This window comes from Typopeltis vanoorti, chromosome 9, assembly GCF_054136105.1.
Source record: "Typopeltis vanoorti isolate ZY-2024b chromosome 9, IOZ_Tvanoo_1.0, whole genome shotgun sequence".
Classification (NCBI taxonomy): Eukaryota; Metazoa; Arthropoda; class Arachnida; order Uropygi; family Thelyphonidae; genus Typopeltis; species Typopeltis vanoorti.
The window spans coordinates 43,660,595-43,675,995 of NC_143557.1; the positions used below are offsets into that span (position 1 = coordinate 43,660,595).

The window sequence follows — 15,401 nt, forward strand, 5'->3', positions numbered from 1 at the left end:
AGAGCATATCCAGCAGAATCATTGTATAACCATTTCCTTTATCCAATTCAGCTGTTACTCTATTATAAAAAGTTGTAAATTACTAAGGAATGACCGACCTTTCACAAAGCCATGTTGTCCCTCGTACATTATCATATTTTTATCCACCCATTCTTGAATTCTGTTTTTGACCAATTTTTACAGTACTTTTACCCACCATGTCTGAGATGCTGATTGGTCTATAAATTGCTACTGTAGTCTTAGAGTCTTCCTTATGCAAGGGAACTAGCTTGTCCACTTTTCGTCCCCTTGGAACTCTACCAGAGATGAGACTTAAATTAAAGAGTCTAGTCAGAGGCTTTGCCAGTTCCCTTGCACATTCTCACAAAATCCTAGCTGATATCCCTATAATCCCAGTTCTGCAGAATTGGGATTAGATGGAATTCACTGAAATTTTGCCATGTCCCAAGAACGTCCAATTCATCCACATCTGTTCCCACATCAGTGTTTGTGTACTGTTAAAGCAGTATCCTCACTTGGATGATATACCTTTGCAAAGTGATCACTCAATAACTCGACTGTTTTCTCTGCTTCAGTCACATCTTGACCCTCATCACTCATTAAGGATAATCTTCCATAGTCATTCTTCGTTTTACTTACTACATAATGAATGATTTCCTTTGGCCTGCTTGGCTAGATTCTTCTTGTAATCTGATTTTGCCTTTCTTCTCTGAGCCTTGTATTCTTCATGAGTTTGCTGCTTACCAGCATTTTCTTCTTCTGCAGCTCATACTTAATGATATTACTCATCCTAACTCCTTGCTACTGCGTATATCAAAATCGTGTTAATCAAATCTAATAATCAATGGTAAAAATTACAATTCGTCCATGATCAATCACTGTATTAATAATGCGTTTTATATGGTTCTCTTTTAGGAAAGATAAAAAATGAATGCAAAGTAAATGTTTAATAAATTCTTGTACCTACATTAATTACTGCAATTTTTTTTTTTATCAAAAGTAGTTATCAAGAGTCGTTGTACACTGTGTAAAACTAGCTAAACGAAAGTCATGGGAGGACTTTGTCAAGAACATAGAAAATAAATATCAAGAAGGTGGAAAAATATTCTGGAGTTTGTTGAAGAAGCTTAGAAATGGAGAAAAGAATACTGTAATAGGAGTTAGAGATGATAAAGGTGACATGAAAACAGGAGAAAAAGATATCCTTGAAGTATGGAGTAATTACTTCGTACTTAAAGTTAGAGTAATTAAATTGCTAAATGAAACAAGCAGCAATAGCACAGTGGTAAAAAAACACTCAACATGCATACAGTCAGGAATATCCATACTTCAAGTAGAAAAAACCATCAAAGGCTTAAAATGTGGAAAGGCAGCAGGAGTAGATGATATTCGACCAGAAATGCAGAAGTATGGTGGTATAAAAGTCTTGCAGTAGCTGCACTGCATAGTTCAGAAGGTCTGGATAGAGGGACGAATTCCCAATGATTGGAGTAGAGCTCTCATAGTACCCATATATAAAAAGGGAAATAAAACTGAATGTGAGAATTACAGAGGTATTTCCCTACTGAGTGTTCCTGGCAAGTATACTTGAGAAACGGTTGAGAAGAATTTTAGAAGAAAAGCTGGATTCAGGCCAAATAGAGGCTGTCGGGATCAGATCTTCACTTGACGAAAAATAGTTGAGAAAGCATGGGAATATAACAAAGATCTATATTTGAGTTTTGTACATCTGGAAAAAGCTTATGATAAGGTGCCAAGAGAGAAGCTATTCAATACGCTACAGTTATATGGTGACAAAGGGGCATTATTGGTTTTTAGTGAAGATGATAAATTAAATATGGAAATAGACAACAGAATCAATAAAGCTGGTATGGTAGGAAGTCAAGTGAATAAATTCATATGGAATAAGAGAGAAATTAGTCGGAACACTAAATTAGCTGTGTACAAGACAGTGTTCAAACCAGTTTTAACTTATGGATCTGAGAGCTGGGTCAGAAGTAACACACTTGACCAAAGACTAGAGACCACAGATATGAGAGTCCTGAGAAAGATAATAGGTGTGAACAGATGGCATCAATGGCAATATCATATTAAAAACGAGGATATTAGGAAAGAACTTGACATTGTCAGCATCCAGAATGCGTTAGCAGACCTAATCCTAGGTGGTATAGTCATTTAAACAGAATGGGCGAGGAAAGATTGGTAAAACAAGTGTTCTCTGCTAGGTTGGCAGGAAAATGACCCAGAGGAAGACCAAGATATAGGTGGATTGATGAAGTGCCTTAGACGACAGAAATATAAGATCTGATAATATTGGAGTCTTGACAAGTGACAGACTGATTTGGAGGAAAATTGTAGTTAGGAAGTTAGTAATGATGTAAATTTTTCATGTAGTACTATCATATCCTATACACCTCTTGAGGGTACATAGCAGGAATTTGATGATGATGAACTGCCACCTGATTAACTCTCTTTATCTTTGGTAAATTTTATATTGCTTCCTCCTGATGACCTGTAACTATCTCCCGTGCACAACTGACACCCTTATTGTGTAATGTTTTATGCCATGGCACAGATTTCAGCTTCCTCCTGAGCTTGCCATAATAACCGTCCTTGTAGTTCCATATATGCCCCATCTTGATAGAATATTCCTCATGTTTTGCAGTCTCTCAAGTCAAGACCGCATGGTCACTTTTGACAATCTGAGGCAATGTAGCCACCTTGGTTATGGATAGCTCTTCTGATCCTTATTTTTTATTTTTATGTTGAGCTCATACACAAGAGATTGGTTGATCAATCTGTAGTACATTAGTACTGTGTATGGGTAGTGAATTGGAAAAGGAACTTGTTTACATTTGATTTAAATGATTGTATATTGTATTCCTTGAGAAACACAACAGGTGGAAGACTTTTCCACAATACAGCAGTTGCAGGGATGGAGGAGGAGGAACTCTGTGGGTTTCCAGGTGCACTGTGAAACGATGTTGAACAGTAGCTGTTCATGTTCCAATGAGCTTAGTACTAAGAGGAGGAATTATTGACGCTATTTCAAATGAACATTTCACATGGGAATATTTATATAATACACATATTCTGGAAACCAAATGTCTGTGCAAAAGTGGGGAGATTGAGTTGGTAAGAGATGTGTCATTAATAAGTTTAATTGCTCTTCTCTGTCTTGAGTTAAGCATTTTGAGGAAGCTTTCAGGAGCCCACTTCAAATATGGCAACAGTATTCAATAACTGGACGGAATTATGATTTGTATAAGGTCAACAGCTGTTCAGGCATGAAGTAACTTCTTGAGCGAGAGAGAGAGAAATCGTAGTTTTTTTAGAAGCTGAGGATGCAATTGGTTGATGTGTTTATGCCAGGAGAGGCTTGATGTCAGGGTAATTCCAATAAGAGACATCTCAAATTGCCCAGAAAATTGGGTGTTGTCAAAAATAGTACTGGAAGAAAATTTAGAAATAAGAATTAGAAAAATGAGAAATAAGACAGAACTGGGTTTTATTAATACTGAGGTTATCTGAACCTCATTGGTGGATGGCTTGGAGATCAGAATTGAGGGTTGTGGTGGTTGATGTTCTGTAAGTTGAAGTGAGTTGGTTTGTAGAGTAAGGTTTATCAAATGAAATCCTGTAGCCAGGTCCAATACTCTCCCATTCCTAGTACCCCTCTATTTCATGCTGCCCCAAGTCATTACCTCTCAGTGAGTATATTCCATTTTCTTCCTGCAAAGTGATCTTTCTTCCTTCCAGTCTATATCTCCATAGTTGAAATCCCTCATAATAATCACTTGACCTGTACTCATTGTATGAATTTGCTGATGCATGTCCTCCAGATCATCCGTGGAACTCCCTGGCCTTGATGTCGCAACAAACTGCTTCAAATGAACAGCCATCCTCCCACTTCTCCTATTCTATTTGGCTGTAATTCATTTGCCATCATCAGCAGTACCCCTCCTCATCCTATCTTCTCTATCTTCCCTGAAAATACTAAACTGTTCACATTCAATCCCTGTAACCAAATCATCTGCTGTTAGCCAAGTCTCGCTAATGCCTATAACTTTTGGTGAGGTTTCACTAAAGAATGCCCCAGACTCCATCTTCTTGATTTTGATACTTCTGCCATTAGTATATTGAAACTGCAACATCCCTTTAGGCCCTATCCACCTTTACTTCTTGAATTGACTATCCAATCAATATTTTTGCTTGAGAGACCAGATACCTCACTTAGTCATTCTGACACTTACTTGTGCCATGGATGTCTTCACACAAATTCACTTGCTTCCCTAAGTTTCCCTGAATTTGCACTTCATCATGCTCGGTGAACAAAGCTCTCTCTCTAGACACACACACCTAACACCAAAACCATTTAGATGCAGTCCATTAGCATTACACAAATTCTTCTTTCCATCAAATACATACCACAGATCCACAAATCCTATATAATTACTTCTGCACACCTACGTATTGATTCATTTGCTACCAATGCCCTCCTCCTCAATTCACCTCTATCATACCATGGAATGAAAACATGCTACAGCTGTGTATTAATTTTCTGAAAATCGACTGCAATGCAAGAAATTATTAAGTTTAGTAATATAGGAGTAATGACTTCGTTAGATCTTGAATGAGGATCTTTTCATCAAAAAGGTCATTCATTCAAGACTTAACAAGAATACAATACTGACCAAGAATTACTTGTACTATTAGTGAAGAAAACAAATTGTAAAAAGAGAACATATTTGAATTTCCTTGAAGTAATAAGGAGGAGAAATTTATTTGTCTAAATAGAAATTTTGTTGTTTAAAGGCATTAGTGATTAAAATATACTCTATGCAAAATGTATGTCAAAATGCTAACAAAGGTCCAAAAGTTACATGCGAGTTAACTATGATAGCGTAATGCCTGAGGCGAAAGCATTCGTGGAAAGTGAATTGAACTTGCGTTCTACGAAAAGAGCGCTCTTCACGGAGAAGAATTGTGACGTGATAATGTGAAGACGAATAGGAAGGCTCCATGAGAAATTTCTGTAACCAAAAGAGGGCGCGACGAAGGGGAATAAATGCGGGTTTCAGCCCCCGGTTTTTCTGTTTACATTCTCGTTCGGAGCTACGATGCTGACCAGTGGAAGGAAGCTCTATGATGACCGATGGCAGGCCTTTTTCCGTTGCTGACTGACTGGTATCGGGCAAGCTGTACGCGAGATGATGGCGTCCACCAATTCGGGCCATTGGTAAAGGTTTTTACCAGAATGAGACAGCGAAGGATCCCTCTGGAAAGTGGTCAGGCTAACGACAGTGACCAGCGAGACGAGCATTTGCCCAGCAGATTGCAGAAAATGGCTATACGTGACGAGCAACGTGACCTCCACGTGGACGTGACCCACTGAAGCAGAAAGTTATCTAAGGACGGATGAAAGGGACACGGTAACCTCAAATGGCAGTGGTAACGTACAGAAATTTCTTATTCAATTAACAATTAGCTTTAGAGGAAAAGAGTGAACGAGAATTTAGAAGGAAAGGAAGATGGACAATTACATAGAGAAATTTTGAGTGATTAATGTGTTTAGTCATTTGTTAGTTCCATTGGACTGGTAGTCTGAAGATTTAAGATATTGTTTGAGACCTAATTAATGTGGAGGGCAATTGAAGTTAGGAATTATGAACTTGTATTTTATGCTAAGTGTGTGTTTATTTATTTAACCTACGGATATGAGTTGTATGTTCATTAATTAGAGTGTTCTTTCATTGTTTGTCAATTGATTTAGTAATGATAATATGATATGCCTTTAGCTTAAACAAACAAAATTTGTGTTTGAACAGAGTTCAAAAAGGAAACGATCCCAGAGAGAGAGAGATAGATTAGAGATCTCATTCTTAGTTGGCATAATAGGGAATAATAGAAGTATAGTTTAAAAAAAAAAAAAAAAATCAACAACATAACTGATTTAGAGGACACATGAGAATGGTTCAAATCACTTAGGAGCTCGCTTATTCAGTTTTTAAGAATTACTTTAAGAAAGGAAAAAGTTGTTTCCCTTCTTTCTTTCTTCAGACGTCGTTTTATTATCGTCATCTGAAACTAATGGTCACAGATTTGATCACCATAGTTTCTGGAATTGTGGAATTGATATAGTGGATTCAGAGGAAAGTAATATAATGACTTGTTTGTGGAGTGCTTTTTGTGATAATAGACTGTAGCTTTCCAAGTTACAAAGTTTAGCTGATATCAAGAAAACAGATGATAGATACATGTTAGTAAAGGGATTTTATGAAGGAGATACTAAAGAAATCTCAGTTCACATGGGTACGTGAGTTATCTCTGGGAATTGTATGAGCAGTTTGTGGCAGGACTAGTTTTTTTTTTTAACATTTATTTTTTGCTGAGATGGTAAGTGAGTGGAATTGGTTGCTAGAGGCAGTTCCATGCATCTAATTCTTGTCAGTTAATCAGATTAAGTAGAAGTTTGATAAACCTTGTGTGAGTAATTGTTAGTTTATGTATGTAATCACCTACATTCTTTGACACTGTGGAGATAGTTATTCAACAATAATATTTTTCAGGGTGATACTCTTCTTTATTCTGTTTAAAACATAATGGTGAGCACTACCTCTTTCAAATCCTCTCTGTTCTCTTGTATTCTTCTCCCCTGGACATGTCTGAAGATGTTGCTGTCAGTAGCACCATAGTAAGAGTTTTCTTGTCTATATGCACAATTATACTTGCAATTATATTATTATACAATTATACAGTATGGATACAATTATCCATTATTATATTTGCCAAGAAATGATATTGTTTAATCCTTTATACAAGAGTAAAGGATTTTTCATGAACTTTACTTACACAAGTTGAAGCAAAGAAAGTTCATGTGTGAAGTGTCTTCACATCTAGGTTACTTGTATATAACTTCACATCATTTGCCTCAGTAATATATGTCTAAAAGAGGTGTGTTTTCCATTATGGGATACCAAAGTCATTGATTTGAAGTCAACAGTCTCTATATATGAGTGGCCTATTCATGAAGACACCTCCTGTGCAAAGTTTTGTTTCCTTATACATGGGTAAAGAATTAAACAAGAATATCATTTCTTGACAAGTATAGTTTACTTTGTAAGGAACTGAAAAACTTACCACAATCCTCAAGTATTTACCATTATTCTTAGCTTTGTTGTTTCCTTAAGACTTTATCAAAACATTTCTATATTCCTGGGATTTATTTTCTGTTCTGATAACATCATCAACACTTTCCTGATATGTACTCTCAATGGTTGTTCAGGCTACTGTGACAGCACTATATGATTAAGTTTACATTATTAATAATCTATCAATAATTTTCTTCAAATTAGTCTATTGTCAGCACCGCAATACTACAGTATCTAACATCCCTGTGCTCTAAGGCACTACTACCTGAATGAATCCACCTAGACCCTTGGACTTTCTTGGTGTCTTTTTCTTACCATCTTGACATTAAACAGCTGTGTTTATCCCTGCTTACATATTTTTGAATGCAAACAATGTCATGTTCCTTCCTTTCTATCTTTGTTTTTAGTATGATTCTGCCACTGATGCCATCTGTTCAGGCTCCAATTTTTCTAAGAACTCATATCAGTGGTCTCTAATCTTTGATTCTGACTTAGCTCTCAGATCCATAACTTAAAATTGGTTTGAATACTGTCTTGTATACTGCTAGCTTAGTGTTTTGGCTAATTTCTCTCTTATTCCATATAAATTTATCCAACTGGCTCCACACCTTGCCAACTTTGCTTATTTCTCTTTCCAGATTTAACTTGCCACCCTGACTAAAGAGTTGAAATAAATAAATTGTTCTGTAAGTTGTTCATTGAGAATGCAGCTGAAGTTTTCTTGTTACCTGCCTATTTTCATAGTTTTGGTCCTTTTATTGCTGATTTTCATGTCAAATTTGTTAGAACTGTCAGCTGTTCTGGTGTTCAAGTATTAAATTTAAAAGTTTACAAACCTGTTTAAAATCTTCTAATGTCTTTTTATTTCATTTTACTACATGTAAAATTGTGAAATACCAGATATAAAAAACTTATTTCTTCATCATCAATTTCCTGATAGGTACCCCCAAGGGTGTTCAGGTTACTCTGACAGTACTACATGATTAAGTTTACATTATTATTAATCTTCTAACAACAATTTTCCTCCAGATCAATCTGTTACTTGTGAGCACCTAAATATTGTCATATCTAACATTCTGTGCTTCTAAGGCACATCTGACCAAATCAATCCACCTGGACTTTGGTCTTTCCCTGGATCTCTTTCCTGCTATCTTTCCTCGCTTATTCTGTTAAGTGACCATACCACCTTAGATTAGCTCTGCTAATAATCTCATGGTCCATTCTAATTGTCTTCATTTTTAATATGATTCTGCCATTGATGTCACCAGTTCACTCCCCTAATTTTTCTCAGAGATTTTGTATCTGTGGTCTCTAGTCTTTGATCTATACGGAACAATGCCAGTAGTGCATGGAAAATGCTCAGTGATTGTTTAAGAGAAGACTTGCATACCCACAGTCCATAGGATAAATCAAGTAGGGTTAAGTGGATGAGTAGAGATAATGTAAAAAATAAAGACATTGAGAGAATATAAATGAAAAGGTGATCAGCATACTTACGAGCAGTATATAGTGCAGGCAAGAAGGCTGAGTTGTGTGGTAAGAAAGGTCAAATCATAATCTGATTTGATCTTCCTTACCAAATCTAAGTGAGTATTTTTTTGCTATTTAGCAGGTAAGAGGAAGAATGACTGTGGAAGGATGACTTTAATCTATGCTGATGATAGAAGAGTGACAGAAGCAAAAGAAATGACTGAGTTGCTGCGTAATCATTATATAGAGATATATAGAGACTGATGTCAAAATTGAAGTAGATGAATAGAAGGTGCTCAGCATATTGATAACAAGAATACAGGAGTGGGATTGCATAGCTATGTGGAGGTGCAAGAGAATTGGCATTGCCTATGACAATGTTGTTCAATCTAAGTCTAAGCTCAGGCAAAGTTCCAAGGGAGTGGAAAGAGGTAAGATAGAGCTAAGTAAGAAGGGGGTAAGATAGTTCATTTACATAAACATGACTTCAAGACAAAAGGAGCAAATTACAGACCAATTAAGATCTCAGAGATGGTGATTAAAATATTGGAAATGTTGGTTACAGGTAAAATCCAACAAGGAGTAGATAGGAATATGCTCTTACTCACATTTTGTAATGAAATGACAGAAGATTTAGATAAGAGAAATAGCTATCCCAATGATACTGCTTGACTTTGCAAAGGTCTTTGGCAAAATACTACATGGAAGACTGTTACAAAAATTTGGAGAAAATTGAAAAGATTATGATGCAAAACTGGAAATATTAAAATTTATGATGATTGTGAATTTGATGTCGCAAAAATGTAATGTTGTGCACTTCAGGGATTGAAAAGATTACATACTGTGTATCACTTTATGGTACTTAATTACAGGAAATTGATGATGCTAAGCACTTGGGAGAAATGGTGGACAGAGACGGCATATTGCAATAATTGGCAGAATAGCTCAAAGGATTAGTTTGTTGTTAAAAAACACACACAACAAGTAAAAATATATGGAGGTTATTATTCCTCTTTATAAGGGTATGACTTGGCTGCATCTTGACTAGTATGCACAGATTTGGTCAGCTCAGTTTCTTGGTGATCAGGTGGTATTTGAGAGTATCCAGAGATACTCTCAAATATAGTTTCTAGAAATAGAGATACTCTCTTCAGCCTATTATCAAAAGGAGCATTCCACAAGTCTGTGGAATGCTCCCTTTGATAATAGGTTGAAGATGTGTGTACTTCAGCTGATAGGTGAAGAGAATGGGTTATAATAAGCTTCTGATGCAATTTATTTTTTCAGTACATGATGAACAGAGCGAGAACTGGATGTCGCCCCTGAAAGTTGTGTACGAATGTGGTTAGTAATGGCGTACACACTAGATGTTTGCCTGAATTAGTTGTGAGCCCCCCCCCCCCCCCCCCCCCAGTGGCAGACTAGGCGACAGGTCGGTTGGGAGTGGTACTAACAAGTAGTTGCATCTAAGTAACACGCGGATCCTGCATAGGAAGCGGGAATAACACATTGTGAAAGGAGTTAGGAAGCGGGAATAAAGGGTTGTGAAAGAAGTTGTGAGTGCCCTGACAATGAATGAGTTTAACGAAAGGTTTATGTATATAAAAGTTATTGTGGGTCTCACACAGTAAGTCTTCTAACTCCATGGAGGTACCCAAATAATAATAATAATGATAATATTTCCTCTTTACTTGAAATACATAGCTTATTGTGTAAATTTGAATAATCCAAATATATTCTGAGAGAAAATGGCTGTCAGATAAAGGTATCTTTAGTAAATAATGAAATATATTAAAATTAATCATTATGTCTGAACTTTTTAGAATATTTTTTTAATATACTTTTTAAGTGAACCAATATTTTACAAATGAGAATAATTATCTATGATGATGGCTGGTAACTTAACTAAATGTTTAGTAAGTTTATGTATATTACTGTTTATACTATCAACAATTGGTTGTGTGAGTGTATCATGTTTGTGATTTTGGGTGATTTAACATGGAATGGCTTGAGTTTGTTCATAGTTTCTTTGGACCATGAAGTGACTCTTTTCAGTAATTTATAAAGTTTATTCTTTTGTGTATTATTAGGATCACTCTATGATTTTTTATGAGAAATGAACTTAGAGAAGATTGTTCATTCTATTATCATATTCTTTGTGATAATAAACAAGTTGTGTTCTCTCAATATTCTTGTTAATGTATATCTCTTTTAAGGCATTTATTTTTATTTTATTTTTGAAATGTTGTTTAAAAGGCAATTTCAATTTGGCTAGGACATTAGCTACATTGAAATGAATGTTAATTGCCATAACAGATTTAGGTTGTATATTCCATGCTTAACAGATGCCATTATTTCCTCTTTTGGAATTTGCCTAGGTGTAACAGCAGAGTATTACCTTCACTTAACCTGTTTACAGCTTCTTCTGTCAGGGCTACTGATGATACGTTTACAATGATGCAGTCCTGCTGTAATTTTAGTTGTCTTGTAGTATTGTGATGTTGGAGATTTTGAAGTTCTCCCTGTGCTGGCTTTTGACATTTTTAAACTCCTTATCTTCCCCAGCTTTGGAGATATTAAGAAGCACTGCTCAGAGCTTAGGATTTAAAATATCACACAATTCATCTCCTAAAGTCTTGATAGCTGTATTTTTGATATTAGTGCTACACATGGCTCTACATGTGTAGCACTAATTTGTTCATGTAGTAGTGCTAGAATAACCGATGTTTTAGTCTTGTAGTATTGTGATGTTGGAGATTTCGAAGTTCTCCCGGTGCTGGCTTTTGACATTTTTAAATTCCTTATCTTCCCCAGCTTTGGAGATATTAAGAAGCACTGCTCAGAGCTTAGGATTTAAATTATCACACAATTCATCTCCTAAAATTCTTGATAGCTATATTTTTGATATTAGTGCTACACATTAGTGCTACACATGGCTCTACATGTGTAGGACTAATTTGTTCATATAGTAGTGCTAGAATAGCCGATTTGTAAATATGTTGGGCATTGGCTGAATGAAACCATTTTAATTTTAACAAAGTTGAGGATGGCATTAGTATATCAGTATCTTTGGTTATTTGGATTCAGAAATTTGGATATGAGTACTTTAATACTTTCTGTGATATGGATGCATAAATTTTTAGACACTTTTCATCCAAAAGTTCATATATTCATATAATACTATCTTTTTTTTATGTCACATGTAGCTGACTGAGTTCTGTTCATCTTCAAAATAGAGATGAGTGTCCTTTCCCAATATCTAGGTTTAGTAAAACCAAATGATATGTAAACTGGATGTACTAAGTTATTTGGCACTGATACACACACATTAAAATGAAATGACCTATATTTACTTATGTCAAAACAGTTGCTTTCGTAAACTGCTTAAAAGCAGAAATTATTGTTACTATTATTATTAGGTGATGCCTCCAAATAGTCCAAAGACTCATTGAAGGAAGGCACCTACTCTACAACTCTGAGTCTCCATCACCTACACCATCTGCTGCCTGCCACCACCACCACTAGTATTTTTTGTCTGTAAATTGCGTGTGTACTCGAGGCCAATTTGTCTGTATTCAGGAATGAAAAACCTGAGTTTTCAGGAGAAAAATCCTGCTTCCTCCGTATGAGGTCGACTAACTTACCTTCAATTGTAAAAACCCGTATACAGATTCTTCTCGCCACAACGAGAATCAAACTTAGGCCTTTTGCTGTCATTCTTCCAGTTGCACTACAGAGCCACTTTGAAATTATAATTAAAAAAAAAAAGTATTGTAATTTTCTGCAGTGATTATCAGGAGAATAAACTGGTGTCATCAGACTTTGTTCTTCCTCACTAGTACATCTGTTTAGCATACAAAAGTTTTATTGAAGAACACTGTCAAGGATATTAAAATTTTCAGAATACAGAATTGATTCTTTAATTTGGTTGACCCAACTATTTTTCCAGTTTTATTAATGAATATCAGTATGAAAGCTGTTCTGATATGAATAAGATTAACTGTAAGAGCATCCTTTATTTGTAAATAGTTGCATTTACTTACACTAAGTAAATCTAGCATCACATTACACTGATTTGCCTTAATTTACATCAAGCACATCTAGCTTCATGTTACACTGATTGCAAAATGTTATATTATTATTATTATTTGGGCTGATACATACATTAAGATGAAATGGTATCTCAATGGAGTCAGAAGACTCATCAAGGGAGATCTATTATTCACATTATTCATTCTACAGTGGTCTCTCTCTCTCTCTCCCCCCTTATTTGTAGGTTCACTTTCTGCGGTTTCAGTTACCCATGGTCAACCCATGTCCAAAAATAATAAATGGAAAATTCCATAAATAAACAATTCATAAGTTTTAGTTGCACACTGTTCTGAGTAGTGTGATGAAATACCTCTCCATTCTGGCCTGGGATGTGAGTCATCCCTTTGTCCACCATATCCATGCTGTACTGTATACACTGCCTGCCCATTAGTCACTTAGTAGTCATCTTGGTTATTAGATCGACCGTTGCAGTATCACAGTGCTTGTGTTTCAAGTAACCCTTATTTTATTTAATAATGGTGACAAAGCACAAGAGTAGTGATGCTGGCAATTCTGATATGCCAAAGGAAAGCCATAAAGTGCTTTCTTTAAGTGAAAAGCTGAAAGTTCTCAACTTCATAATGAAAGAAAAAATCGTATTCTGAGGTTGCTAAGATTAGATTCACATTCACATAACTCTTTTTTCAGTATATTGTTATAATTGTTCTATTTTATTATTACTTATTGTTGTTAATAACTTGCTGTGCTTAATTTATAAATTAAACTTGATGATAGGTATGTGTGTATGTATAGGAAAAAACATAGCATATATAAGGTTTGATATTATTTACAGTTTCAGGTATTCCCTGAGGGCTTTGGAATGTATCTCCTGCATATAAAGTACATGGGGGGGGGGGGAACTACTGTATTATCTGTTATTCTATGGGTTATAAAACTCATTATTTTTGGACTTGAGAACAATGTCAGTTGGTGTTATTGCACATTCTTCTGCATTACTGTTCTACATCATCAACTGTTTTCTTTTAAATTTATATGATTGTTTAAGTATATTATTAAATGTATTTGTTTTCCAGATATTAAGTTAAAAAAAATTTTCTTTATATTGGGAAGTAAAAAAGTGATATAATATTCATGATATTTTTTTAGAATTGAGGCCAGATGGAATTATGGGAGAAACGGACTTCATAGTAGGACGGTTATTGCAATCAAGTATTAATCATTGTCCAACGTTAGCTAAAGCATGGGCTGCTCTTGCATCTTGGTGCTATCGCTGGGGTAGAAAAGCTGTAGATGCTGCTGGGTAATTATATTTAAAATGCATAATATGACTGTTAAGTATTATTTTTTTACATGTAATTATTATCCTCAAGGACTCACTTTAGTGAGTACGGGCATGGCAAACCCGAGGTACCTGATTGATGCTGGACCATGCCTTACTTCATGTAATATACATCTGTTATATTATCTGTAGACTGGTCCCTCCTCTTCCTTCCTTGCTTCTTTCTTCTCTTCTTGCTCCTTACCCCGAAATGCTATTAGAGTATTTGAGGGCTAGGGTGAATCTTTCCTATTTTGCTGTGTCATTTCATCTTATGCACTATTGTGAGGCACCAACCCGTCTGGCCAGCGTGGTGCTATAAGGCCAAATATCTCCCCATGAATGAATGAATAAAATAGGAAAATTACCTACTGGCTCGGTCTGTCGCCCAGCATAAAAAGGGACGCGTCCTGGACTTAGGCAGAGGGTCTAGGTCAAAAAATATGCTACAGTCTCCACTAGCTACAATGAGTCCACCTACAGTGCACAATGATAGAAGGATATTAGTAGGAACATATAACTGCAGATCTCCACGTGATGATGATAGATTGGAAGAACTGATGAAGGAATTGGAACATATAAAATGGGACGTTGTGGCCTTTCAAAGATGAGAAGGAAAGAAGAAACTCTCATGCAATTAAAAGATGGACATCTACTCTACCACTGTGAATGTGACACAAACTCAACTGGTAGTGTAGGATTCCTAATAAATAAAACAATCAAGGACAATGTCCTGTTTGTAAATAAAATAACATCAAGAATAGCTGAACTAAGTCTCTTCATAAATAAAAGATACCAACTGAAAATTATACAAGTATATGCTCCAACTATGGACCATCCAGATGAAGAGATAGAAGATTTCTATAAAACATTAGAATCCACATTCAATAATTCTAAAGAATTCTACATAATTATAATGGGTGATTTTAATGCCAAAATTGAAGATCAGATGGAGATGACCATCTGATCTCCATCGGTAAATTTGGATTTGGACAGAGGAATGAAAGAGGAGAAAGACTTGTTGAATTTGCAGAAGAAAATAACCTCGTTATTATGAACAGCTTTTTCAAGAAGAAAATCAACCGAAAATGGACTTGGAGAAACCAAATAGACAAACTTACAATGAAATAGACTTCATCCTCTCCAACAGAAGATATATAATAAATAATACCGAAGTGCTTAATAGATTTAACACAGGAAGTGACCACAGACTAGTAAGGGCAAAAGTATGGATCAACAAAAAATGGGAATGGAATAAGCTCATAAGAAAAAAAGTCCAATTTAGTGAATCTACAAAACCTCTACCACAATAAAAGCTGTTACAGAGAATCACTCAAAAATGAACTAAAAAAGTTAAATACAGCTACTACCATCGATGATACTAATGAAATATTAACAAAATCTATCTT

General features: G+C 35.5%; 1 protein-coding gene across 1 annotated transcript in view; it reads left to right on the forward strand.

Annotated features, from left to right (window-relative positions):
* Nucleotides 1–15,401, forward strand: part of nonC (serine/threonine-protein kinase Smg1) — a 1,124,353-nt gene that overhangs the window by 439,551 nt on the left and 669,401 nt on the right. The window contains exon 30 of the mRNA XM_090398044.1: nt 13,821–13,974. Within this exon, the coding sequence (XP_090254170.1) occupies nt 13,821–13,974 (154 nt within the window). The remainder of the gene's footprint in view (nt 1–13,820; nt 13,975–15,401) is intronic.